Source organism: Corythoichthys intestinalis, chromosome 21 (assembly GCF_030265065.1).
Source record: "Corythoichthys intestinalis isolate RoL2023-P3 chromosome 21, ASM3026506v1, whole genome shotgun sequence".
Taxonomy (NCBI): Eukaryota; Metazoa; Chordata; class Actinopteri; order Syngnathiformes; family Syngnathidae; genus Corythoichthys; species Corythoichthys intestinalis.
Genome location: NC_080415.1, coordinates 34629374 through 34641952, shown reverse-complemented (window position 1 = coordinate 34641952; position 12579 = coordinate 34629374). Strand labels below are relative to the sequence as shown.

The 12579-nt window shown below is 38.0% G+C and overlaps 2 protein-coding genes across 4 annotated transcripts in view; one reads left to right on the top strand and one right to left on the bottom strand.

The window, feature by feature from the left end:
* The first annotated feature begins 416 nt into the window (after positions 1-416).
* LOC130909667 (DELTA-thalatoxin-Avl1a-like) lies at positions 417-6289 on the top strand. The gene is made up of 3 exons (XM_057826409.1): positions 417-482; positions 922-1047; positions 5360-6289. Exons 2-3 carry the CDS (start codon positions 947-949, stop codon positions 5781-5783), a joined length of 525 nt encoding a protein of 174 aa, XP_057682392.1. The 5' UTR covers positions 417-482; positions 922-946; the 3' UTR covers positions 5784-6289.
* Positions 6290-7747: 1458 nt separating this feature from the next.
* Positions 7748-12579, bottom strand: part of LOC130909975 (brain-specific angiogenesis inhibitor 1-associated protein 2-like) — a 33574-nt gene continuing 28742 nt past the window's right edge. For all 3 annotated transcript variants that reach the window (XM_057826949.1, XM_057826951.1, XM_057826952.1), the window contains 2 exons: positions 12251-12294; positions 7748-10968 (listed from right to left, as the gene is read on the bottom strand). In XM_057826949.1, coding sequence (XP_057682932.1) covers positions 10935-10968; positions 12251-12294 — 78 coding nt within the window. In that variant the 3' untranslated portion in view covers positions 7748-10934. The remainder of the gene's footprint in view (positions 10969-12250; positions 12295-12579) is intronic.

Genomic DNA, 12579 nt, shown 5'->3' with positions numbered 1-12579 from the left:
TAAATGCTCCAAAAAATGAATTAAAAAGATTATACTTACTGTGTTTTTGTATTTGAAAAATGTAACATATATATATATATAAAACTTAAATGAGGCTCAAAATAAGGATTTGGACGATTTTGAAGTTTTAAAAAAATTCTAAATGTTTAAACACTGATCAAAACACTCATCAATTTATCTGATCTCCGATTATTTTTGGTTGTGCCAAAACTTCACTTTAGAAAATTTTAAATCTTCTCTTTCACAGACGGGAGCGGTTTTGCAGGAATGTCAACGATCCGGTTGCGGGACGTCGAAAACGGTCGCTGAGGTGCGCCGCTCCTGAGAAGCCCACAAAAAAACCTGCTCGGCCGTCTCGGGGCGACTTCTGTCGCGACCACACCCTGAAGTGGGCGTGGTCAGAGGGGAAAAAAAGAGCGGTGGCGGCATTTGGGCATCAATTCCACACCGATCCATCGAGCGAGCGCCTTTTTTCAGTCAAGGTAAGAAGACCTTGTTGTTGTCCGCTCTTTTAAAAATCACCCTTTTGACGGCTATAGACATCAAATGCAAAGATGAGAAGAAATGCTAAACATATATTATATATATTGAAAAAAAGAAAATGTACTATTATTTCTCTCCTTTTTAATAAAAAACAATTATAAACGTTTTAAAACTTAAAAATTAAGTGAAAATTTACTACTAACTGATTCACTATCATTGACTGCGATAGCTGTACGATCATTTGATTAGCCCCGCCCACTCCAAGTGGATCGACTGTCCATCGCAGTCAATGGCTGTGAACATTAAATAATTTCTTATTCATTTATTTTACATTCAATATTATTTCACAAAGTAACTGATTAACTCTCTGCAAATGGATTGGACGTCTACCACTGTCAATGGTGATAAAACACTGTTTTTGATCGTCTTTATTTGAAGGTCGTCACCGAACCGTTGCGCATTAATGGAGTCCGCAGAAGCTTTGGCCGCCAATCAGAAGAGCCGCAGGAACGTCACCATCGAGTTGACCAACCTGACCAGTGGCCTTTTGCTGAAACACCCCAAGTAATACATGCGTGCATTTATTATTATTTTGTTCGTCCATTTATCACTTAATCATGAATTACTTTCAGGGGCATTGAAAGTCGCTCACAGCTGGGAGTGCAGAAGATCTTTTTTAGTTTTTCCCATCCAAAAACAGCCATTTCTGTCCAAATTTGTCAAGCGTGCGCATTTTCTCCATGCAAGGCATGCACAATGGCAGTACACACACATGCTGGATAGTTGACATATTACTAATACTAGGCTACTACAAAGACAGCATTCCATTTCACTTCCAGTGTGTGCTGGAATTTTTGTATTGGAAATAGAAGCACCATTAGGGCTGCAGCTATCGATTATTTTAGTAATCGATTAATCTATCAACTAGTTTGTTTTAGTAATCGGATTAGGAACATTTATTGCGTTGCAGAATAAATTTTAGGAGATATAAAACAGAGACTTGCTAAGATTTCACTTTCAAAAGGGCATTGAATGTGAATACAAAATAAAATTCCAGAGTGTTTCTTCAAACTATGCAGAATTGCACTTTCATTTAAAAAATACATTAAAATACCTGCGCTTAGCTTTAAACGGTATAAAAATAAGTAAATGAGGATATAAGTATGACAAAAGAACAGTTGGTTAACTTGCATTGCAAAGGTCCGCTAGCTTAAATGCTATAAAATACTCATTTCTTTTTAACAAATCGTTCAAACACATATTCCCACAAAAAAAAAAAAAACAACAACAACTGATAAATATACCATGCATTAAAAAAACATTAGCTCAAACAAAAACTTGCCTTATGTTGATCTTAACTGGGAGCAGCTGGATTCAGTCATGTTTAATGAGTTGTCATATTCAATGTTGCCACTAGAGGGCAGTGTATGATTCAGTCATGTTTAATGAGTGGTCATATTCAATGTTGCCACTAGAGGGCAGTTTATCTACCCAAAATAAAACTAAATGCAAACCTTTTAAAAACAAACCAATACTATTACCATTATGCTACTCTTATTAAACAAATCCTCAAAGTAACAAAAATTCATTCAAAGCCTTTTTTTCCTAATAGAATTACTCGACTTAATCGTTGCAGCACTAATCATAATACAAATCCCTGCAGATGCTAAATTGCACACAAATATCCAACAGCACTCTGCACAATGGCAGTACACACACATGGTGGATAGTTGATGTACTACTACTACTAGGCTACTACAAAGACAGCATTCTATTTCACTTACAGTGTGTGGTGGAGTTTTTGCTCTGGAAATAAAAGCGCCAGTGTATTATAATTAGGGCTGCAGCTATCGATTATTTTAGTAATCGATTAATCTATCAAGTAGTTAGTTCGAATAATCGGATTAGGAACATTTAATGCGTTGCAAAATACATTTTAGGAGATGTAAAACAGACTTGCTAAGATTGCACTTTCAAAAGAGCATTAAATGGAAATACAAAATAAGAATTCCCGAGTGTTTCTTCAAACTATGCAGAATTGAACTTTCATTCAAAAATAAAAATACCTGCGCTTAGCTTCAAACGAGCTTCAAACGATATAAAAATAAATAAGTATATGAGGATATAAGTATAAAAAAAACAAAAAAACAATTGGCTAACTTGCATAGCAAAAGTCCGCTAGCTTAACTGTCATAAAATGCGAATTTCTTTTTCACAAATCGTTCAAACACATATCCCCACAAAAGAAACTGCTAAATATACCATGCATAAAAAAACATTCGCTCAAACAAAAACTTGCCTTATGTTGATCTTAACTGGGAGTAGCTGGATTCAGTCATGTTGAATGAGTTGTCATATTCAATGTTGCCACTAGAGGCCAGTGTATCCACCCAAATCAATAAAACTAAATGCAAACCTTTTAAAAACAAACCATTACTATTCCCAGTGTTGTTAATCTTACTTTAAAAAAGTAATTAATTGCAGTTACAAATTACTTCTCCCCAAAAGTAATTGCGTAAGTAAATGTAAGAGTAATTAGTTACTTGGCAAAGTAACTGGTGATAAGTTTCATGTTTTTTTTTTTCTCAAAAAAAAAAAAAAAAAAACAGGTCACACAATGTGAAGTTTAAAGGTTTTTTTGGGACAATTGGCCCTAGCCCAATTCTTTACCCTAAACTTAACTAGATTTTGCGATAACTAGATAGTAACCTTTGCTATGTGTGGAAGTCATTTAATGTTGTGAATCAACCGTTAAAGTTGTTAAAATTGCTCCCGTTTTTGCATTACTTCCCTTCTGTCTATTTTCGACATGTGTAAGTTTTAAAACCGTTTCATCATTTAAAGATAGATTTAAGTTAAGTTTTGCCGATTTAAGAGTATTTTAGATAAAAAGTTACTTAGGTTCGCTAGGAAGGTTCTCTACAACAGAACCTTCTTGAGAAGTCTACTGCTTCAAGATGGCGGCTAGATGACACATCTAGTTCTTTATTACACTTGTTGCTAATGTCGCCGTGTCTGTCATTTGTATCTAGTTCTGTATATATGCGATATCTACCGAAGCATTATTTGGGCGTAGTTTGTAGGCTATCGGCTATAGTCAGGCAGTCAGGTATTCTTGGAGCCACCTAGCATAGTAGCATCGCGTTTGCATCGGCGTCACACTCCCTTGTAGGGTTGCCACCTTTCAGAAATAAGAAATACAGGTCGCGCCCAAAGCTGTACAGGCGGAGAAAGAAAGGGACATCCCAAAAACTCCTAAAATGCATAGAAATGTATCTATTCATTTATATTCCGTATTAGTTCAATACGAAAGGCAACATTTAATTCCCAATTTCGGATTGTTCCTTATTTTAAGGGACAGGTGGCAACCCTACTCCCCTGCCTCCTCCCCACTCCTGCTCTGCTCTCCCGTCTTCATGAGTCAGTCTTTTTTAGACTTTTCTCGCGTCAGTCAACCAACTTCGCAACGTATAGTAATGCATGCCTTTCCCGCCTCAGTAACGGTAACGGCGTTGCTAAGATGAGAAAAGTAATTTATTAGATTACTCACTATTGAAGAAAATAATGCCGTTATATTCAAACGCTGTTATTAACAACCCTATTACGCTACTCTAATTAAACAAATCCTCAAAGTAGCAAAATTTCATTCGAAGCTTTACTAGACTTAATCGATTAATCGTTGCAGCACTAATCATAATACAATTCCCTGCAGATGCTAAATTGCACACAAATATCCAAGACGGCTCTGCACGGTGGCAGCTCGACAGTAAGAGGTCCATGGTTCCGTGACCTCTGGTCCAAAATAAATGTCTGGATTTCTGGGGGGGTTTGGAAAATTTAAATTGCAATATTTGAACAGAATTTAAATTACATTAACATACACAATAATATCTTAACTATCCAGGAATGCAAAAAATAAACAATTGTCTTAAGACCACTCAACATTGTCTGTCTGAATAAAGAAATTAAATACAACTGAAAAAAACGTCGTAGTTCGGGAACACCAAAAAATAAATAAAAATGGGACTTTCCTTCAAGTAAAACAGTAATGTTTTTGTCCAAAAACACAACCAAACTCAACAAAAAAAGGAATGCTACTTTGGGCTGCTTTAAGACCACATAAATAAAACAAAAATGAAAATTGGGGAGAAGTGGTTAAACTTCAGTTCACTACATTTCTCAAAATTAACGTTAACAATAGAAAACATACTGTCCTACTCGAGTTTTTCAGGTTAGCAAGTTAATACAGTTTAATGTTATGCTAACTCTGATGCAGGTGGGACTTTCAGGAGCAAAATTAGTGGTGTGTTCCCCACCTCCACAACATTGACGTCTTTTTACATTAATTACAGTGGTTGCTGCTGGCCAAAATAAAATTCTAATATCCCTCGTCTTCAAAGAGGACTGAGGAGGCGGCATGTTGTCGACATGTTGTATTTCTGTCTGGGCTCTGATTGCATGTGTGTGTGTGTGTGTGTGTGGGGGGGGGGGATCATGTCATCAGCCAATCAAACGTGTGTTTGAGGGGGGAAAATGGACTGGCACATTCAGCAAGTGAAAAGGGGTAAATGTCAGCCTGAATATATTGAATGTAATTCGCTCAATAATAGTAGGGTCAATTCTATCCATAAAAGATATGGAAAGACAATCTCAATTACCTATATAACTGACTTCATGATATAATGCCAATAAGGTTGCTTAAAAGTTGGTTGGGGACAAGTTGAGCATCCTGAAAAGTTGCTAGTGTCATGTCCCTACCGTCCCTGTGCAAATCTACGCCCTTGGGGAGAATTGCGACACACAATGCAAAAAAACAAACAAACGGAAAGAGCAAAACGCAATCTCTAAAAGGGATGGGGCGTCTGCTTTATTCTAGGGTGTACCTGGACAGTGGCGACGTCCACAGCCCGCCACAGCCCACCGTGCATTCCATGCGCACCGAAGTGTGCAACTTCACCAAGAGGGACGGTGCCACATCGGGCGCGGTGGGCGTGATGACCTACGACATCTACGATCACGGCACGGCAGCGGCCAAGCTGGCCATCATGTTCTCCGTACCCTACGACTACAACATCTACAAGAACTGGGTAGCGGTGGGCATCGTCGAAAAGGAGCGCGAAACCAACAAGAAGCTCTACGAAGAGATGTACAACTGCAAGGATATGAAGAACTTTGTACGCCAGCAGTGTAACGGCTCCTGCTTGACCTACGAGCACGGCAGGATGGACGTCAAGGTTACCATGTCGCCAATGGGCAGGGCCATCATGAAGGTGGAAGTGTGGGATAAGCACTTCCATTAAGGCTTCCCGGCCTTTCCAAACCACGCGAATAAAAACAAGAAGACATCTTGCTTTTTGTCTGGTTTTTCCACATGCTCAAGTCTAAACAAACACATTGGCCAACATTCAGGCTAACAGAAATTAATGTCAAAAGATTTGGGGATGGATTATTCATGATTACATTGAAGGAAATGATTCCAGGTCACTTCCTGCCGACTTCCGGCAATGCCATGTCGCTATTTATTGATTTGGGCTCACTTTCTGTTGAACTTTAAAGAAAAATAATGACCACAAGTAGAGATAAGAGTTTAAGTCAGCAGGAGCAACACTCACTCAGCAAGTTGTATTCAGTGGTATGAAAAAGTATATGAACATTTTGGATTTCCTCACATTTTTGCATTAAATCAACATCAAATGTGATCTGATCTTTGTCAAAATCACACAGATGAAAAAATTGTCTGCTTTAACTAAAACCACCCAAACATTTGCAGATTTTCACATTTTAATGAGGATTGCATGCAAACAGTGACAGAAGGGGGAAAAATAAGTTGTTTTTTTTGCTAGCGATGCTATTGCCAAGAGTAGCGCTACTAATTTCACCAATGAGACGTCGCAATAATGATCACATGACTCCATTACACCAATCAGACGCAAGCCTGACGTTCTATGATCACACAAGCCTGTTCAATCACGAGTCTTTAAAGCACCGTAACAAATTAAGTACCGGTATTTGACATAGATCCCAGGCAATCGTCAGGAAGGCGGAAGTGCCCGCCGAAACATGTCAGGTAAATAAAACTACCTACTATTGCCTGGGATAAACGAAAGGGTTTGACGAATATATAAGTGTAGGCAAAATGAACTCTATACAACTATTTGACATAGAGCGCTGCCCTTAACGTGAATCGAAAGCACGGATTTAAAACTCTTTCCCGGTTTTTGTTTGGCAACGATTGACCACGGAAAACCGGAGATATGATCCTTTTAATTTCATAATAGTAGTTTCATAATAGTATTCACTTTTCAAACTAGGAATTATTTTCTCCACTAGAGGGCAGGGCACTCATGCTCTTTGGATAAATATTGCTTCATTAATGTTTTATTTTTCTCTTTAATGATCCCCCCCCCCCCATTTCTTTGGCTTAATGTGGTTATGTAATGGGTTATTGTACAGTATCATTGTAACAACAGTTCATATAGATATGAAATGAGTAACATTTTGAGCACAAACTTTTGTTTTCACTAGATACTTTTTTACTTGTACTTGAGTACATTTTTTGGATGATTAGTTTATTTGCGTAATATGATTTTAAAGTAACGCTACTCTTAATTGAGTAAAATTTTTGGCTACTCTACCCAACTCTGACACTGGGATAAACACACATACAGTAGAGGTCCCTCTTAGCTAATTAAATGCCAGGAATACTAGGCAATAGCCAATAGCAGAGGCTATAAGCAGTGGGGCCTCCAGAAATTTTTCATAGGGGTGGCCAGATGGGGCCACTTAAAATCTTGGGGTGGCCAAAACTAAAAGCCATAATTTCAGGTTTTCATTATATTATTGCAGTAAAACCGTCAGGGGAAAACTATCAGACTTAAGGACACGGCTACTGATATACTTTGGTGTATTGCGTAATATTTTATGTTACAAATGATTTAATGTGCAGTCTAACTGTCCAGTCAACATTTTGAGTTCCACAACAATTCTGTTTTATTGTGTTATGTATATATTAGGCACAAGGTGTACATTTAACTAGGGCTGTCAAACAAAATTTTTAATCGAGTTAATCACAACTTAAAAATTATTAGTAATCAATCGCAATTCAAACCATCTCTAAAATATGCCATATTTTTCTGCAAATTATTGTTGGAATGGAAAGATAAGACAAGACGGATATATACATTCAACATACTGTACATAAGTACTGTATTTGTTTATTATAATAAATCCACAACATGGCATTAACATTAACATTCTTTCTGTGAAAGGGATCCACGGATAGAAAGACTTGTAATTCTTAAAGCATAAATGTGAGTTTGTATATTGTGACTAAATATTGCCATCTAGTGTATTTTTTGAGCTTTCAGTAAATGATACTGCAGCGACTTAACTGTTCTGCCCAAACGCAGGATGGGAAGTGGTGCAACCATGACTGTGTGTGGTGGCTGCAAATGCTAGATCTTCTCTGCGTTGGATACACTACAGGGTGTTAAGAAAAAGATCAACTCAATATTTATAGTTGCTGTGGGAGAGATGACAAAGCTTTTGCCAATTAAAAGCACGGCCCCAATGAATGCTTTTATCTGCTCCACATTGAAGTAAAACGGCGCCATTGTAGGCCGTTTGCGGCAATGCGTGAATGAGTCGTACTACGAATGCGTTGTGATAAATATTTTCACGTGATTAAAAAAATTAATTACCACCCTTTAATGCGATAAATTTGACATCCCTACATTTAACAAAAAAGAAAAGAAAAAATGCATTCATTTGGGATGAAATGCATAACTGATGCTACAACAATCTAACGATATACTGGCAAGCGGGGTGGCCAGTGGGGTGGCCAACCAATTTATAGGGGTGACCACTGGCTATAAGTATGTTACATTCGGTAAACTCTAGGCGCTGTGAGTACTAGCTCTGAGGCGTCGCGTCCCATTTGGCAAACAAGGCAATTGCCTATGGCCCCTAACCAGCAGGGGCCCCCAGAGGGCCAACAGATTTAGCACACACAGCTTTACTTCACTGTCACAGCGACAAGTGCGACAGTGCCAGTGAAGCCTTGTGTCTGAGTTCCCTGAAGGGGCCCCTTCACTCGCTCTACACCTCCCCGCCTCCCTCACGTGACTCAAAATGTGAAAGTGAGCGGTGATTTGGCTTTTTTTAAATTGGCGTAGATCCAAAATGAAGAGAAGTTATCCTTCTGGAAGCGACAAAAGAAAGAAAAAAAAAGCAGAAGAGGAGAAAAGGAAGTGGTGAGTGTAATATGTTACTGTAGTTTTATGTCCTAATGTAGTAGAAGCCGGGCACTTTGAGTGTCCTAAAAAACAATCTATGAGACCGAGGCGTTATTATACTTTTATCAAATATGCTATTTCTCCAAGTCCAACTTAGTTGCGCATGCTCGAAGGGCCCTATGTTGCTTGTTGCCTGGGGCTCCAAGGGACCCTTGCTACGCCTCTGTACTAGCCATATTGTATTTTTGCCTTACATTTCCTGAAATTTCTTTCGTAACAAGAGGCAATATTTTCCTGCTGAGGCGTGTCTTTACCTGGAAATTCTGTACGTAGAAACGTTTGTAGGTAGAGGTACCACTGTATATGAAACATTTCATCTGGCAGGGATTTTGTTGTGCGCGCTGCTCACCACTAGGTGGCACAAACTCTCCATCCAAAACTATTGTGGCTTTGTGCTTGGTCGACCACATAAGGAACATTCATTCATTTTTTCACCCAATAAATCCAGCACTGAATCAACAATTCAATGCGTCTTAATGCATTTATTTCAATATCTATGTGCATATTATTTCATTAATGAAATAACTGATAACACTGGGAGAAAATTTCCGGAAAAAAAATATCCAAAAGTATTTTTTTTTTGTCAGACTTCAGCTAGCATAGAAGAAATTCTAACAGAAAATTGAAAACTTTTGGATTCCGCACCCGAATAAGAGTTCAGAACAGCTGTCAGACTTAAAACAACACAAATGTGTTATTACTTTTAATATGTACAACTATACTCTGATATGTATTATAGATATTTATTCCAGTACTTATTGCCATTTCAATCTTTCAGCGATTCACCGCAGAAATCCTGTCATATATGTTGAAATTGCTGCCTTTTGGTCAGCGTTGATATACTGCAAGGGCGTAGGTTTGCATAGGGACGGTAGGGACATAACACCACCAACTTTTAGGGATGCTCAAATTGTCCCCACCAACTTATAAGCAACATTATTTGCATTATATAATGATTTCAGTCGTATAGGTCATTTAGATCATCTTCCCCTATGTTAAAAGAAAAGAACTGACCATTATTATGTGAATTATTTTTATTATGTTCAGACTTACATTTACCCCCTTTCACTGAATGTGCTAGTCCATTTTTTCCCCCCTTCAAACGCACGTTTGATTGGCTGATGACCAGAACCCCCACATTCACACAATCCCAACAGAAATACATGTCGATATGCCGCCTCCCCCGCCTGCTTTGAAGAGGAGGGATATTAGAAGTTTTTTTCCAGCCAGCAGCAGCCACTTTAAGTAATGTAAAAAGACGTCAGTGTTGTGAAGGTGGGGAACACACCACTAATTTTGCAGCTGAAAGTCTGACCTGCATCAGAGTTAGCATAACATTAAACTGTGTGAACTTGCTAACCTGTAAAACTCGAGTAGAAAGCTGTTTAGTGACGTGTCTTCCTGTACTTTCTCTACAGTTAACGTTAATCCAACTGTGCGTTTTTTGCATTTATTCCCTAATTAAAATTTTAAAATGTATGTATTTTCCATCTCATCATTAAAAAAATATTTTTATTCGCAGCTGATGCATTTTTTAACCCCATCCCCTATAAAAACAATAACAAAACCACTGTAAATTTCCTTTCTATGAAGCAAGCATTTTGAAAAATGACTTTCTCCAATGAAAATAATTTTATTGTAACCTTTTTTCATTTTTACGTAGGAACCAGCTATATTTGAGGTATATTTGAGAAATGTACCCAATCTGTTTGGTCTTATAAATGTCCCGTCCCCAGCAAAAAGTGTACATGCAGGTTATGCTGTTTTAGCGTCCCTACCAATGTTGAGACCAAACCTACGCCCTTGATATACTGCATGCATTTCTGTACACACAAAAGTCCATTGACTAAATACAGGTGTGTATTTATATCCACACGCTCAGCATGTACATGGGAAAATACACCGTTAGGATTATTGTTGTGATGATGACGTTCAAAGAACTCATCAAACATCAAGTGTTTCAGTGCTATAGACGACACAAAACGTTTTCAACGTCTGAGTTTTTAACTCATTGCCTGTCACTCACGGACAAGGATATGTCCAGTTCATGAAGCTGGGAGCAGTGGGAAATTACATAGTGTTTCAACAGCTACTGAGTTAATTCAGGTGATTTCTTCCTGCAAGGGACACTTCCCGTTCTTGTCCGTCCATTTGCTCTCACACTGTGGAAATCAGTTTGACTTCAGGAACACTAAACACACAAGAAATGACAGAAGAAACAAAATGGTCTCAAGTTAGAGATAGTAAAAGGCAAACCAAGGATGAAAAACTTCATGGAATTCAAGCAGTGAGGAATATCAAACGCTCACTCTCGAAGTAAATATTGTATACAATCGTTCCACATACGTGAGTTTAAGGGGGGCCGAAAAGTGCAAATGTGCATCTAATTGACTTTCCTATAAATGATTAGAAAAAAAAATAAAAATCAAAATTCAATTAATTTAAAATTATTAATAACCTCCCACTTTAAATTGATTGGACTGGATTGGACGTCTAATTAATCAATTAATTTTCGGACTATAAGCCGCTACTTTTTTTCCTTCATTTTGATACCTGTGGCTTATAGTCCAGTGCGGCTTATTTGTTGATTTTTTTTAGGTAACATTTTATTTGACAGCGGTGTCATAAGATCATCAAAATTATGACATGACACTATCATGGACATAACTGAATGCTTATGTCATTAAGTGTCATTTGGCAAATTATGTCACTAACTCAATTTTTGTCCATCTTGGATCTTTTGCATCCATTCAAAAGTGAGATCATTTGCCGGATAACACTTAATGACATCTGTTATAAGCCATCATGAATGCTCAGGACAGAGACATGTCATAATTATGATCGTGTAATGACAGTCTTATGGCACCACTGTCAAATAAAGTGTTAGCAAATACCATAACTAGCAATTGATGAAATAATTGGAACAGTAACTGAAGAAATATTTAGCATAGAACATGATTTTTGATTGTTATTTACATCTGTAGCGCTGCAATGCATGCTAAGAGGCATGTTGGATGACAACAGTCAACAGCAGGTGGCAGCAGATGTTTACTGTCTCCCCCAAGGGAGCAGTGATGGCCAAATGAAGCTTCTTGAAGCAATAAAGCTTTGCACTAATTGGTTCAAAGTTTAATGATGGTTCATTTGGTCTTATGACAGTCGGTCGTATGATGCCGCGGTCAAATTAAGTGTTACCTGTTAATATCTTTTGGTGTAAATATCCCATGATACAGTGAGGACAGCTGCAGCTTATAGTCCAGTGTGGCTTATCAATGAACAAATGCCATTTTCGTGCCAAATTTGGTGGGCTGCGGCTTATAGTCAGGTGCGCCTTATAGTGCGAAAATTAGGGTACTAATGATAAACTCTAAATTCAAAGCAGATTGGATGTCTATCATCGTCATTGACTACGTTTCAAATCCCAACATTGATCATCCCCAGCTAAAGTGTTGACAAGAAGCGGAGACACAAACCTTCCGGTGAAACGTGACTGATCGTACTCTTCCAGCGCCGTTGCCTGCCAACACATAGGCAGTCGAGATCAGCGATTTCAAGGCAATCCAGAGAGGTTCATAGAGAATTTTCAATATTTGTTGGATTATTTCACTTTAATAATTTTAAAGTAAGAACAAGTACCGTATTGGCCTGAATATAAGACGGCCCTGATTATAAGACGACCCCCTCTTTTTCAAGACTCAAGTTAAAAAAAAAAAAATCTTTTTGAACACCAAATTAATTTTTATTAGGGCTGTCAAAGTTATCGCGTGAACGGGCGTTAATCAATTTTTTAAATTAATCACGT

What these genes read in the sequence shown, in the direction of transcription:
- LOC130909667 (XM_057826409.1), top strand. Translation starts at nt 947, where the DNA reads ATGGAGTCCGCAGAAGCTTTGGCCGCCAATCAGAAGAGCCGCAGGAAC. An exon ending in CTTTTGCTGAAACACCCCAA is followed by an intron (nt 1,048 to 5,359) that starts GTAATACATGCG and finishes GCTTTATTCTAG; the next exon opens with GGTGTACCTGGACAGTGGCG.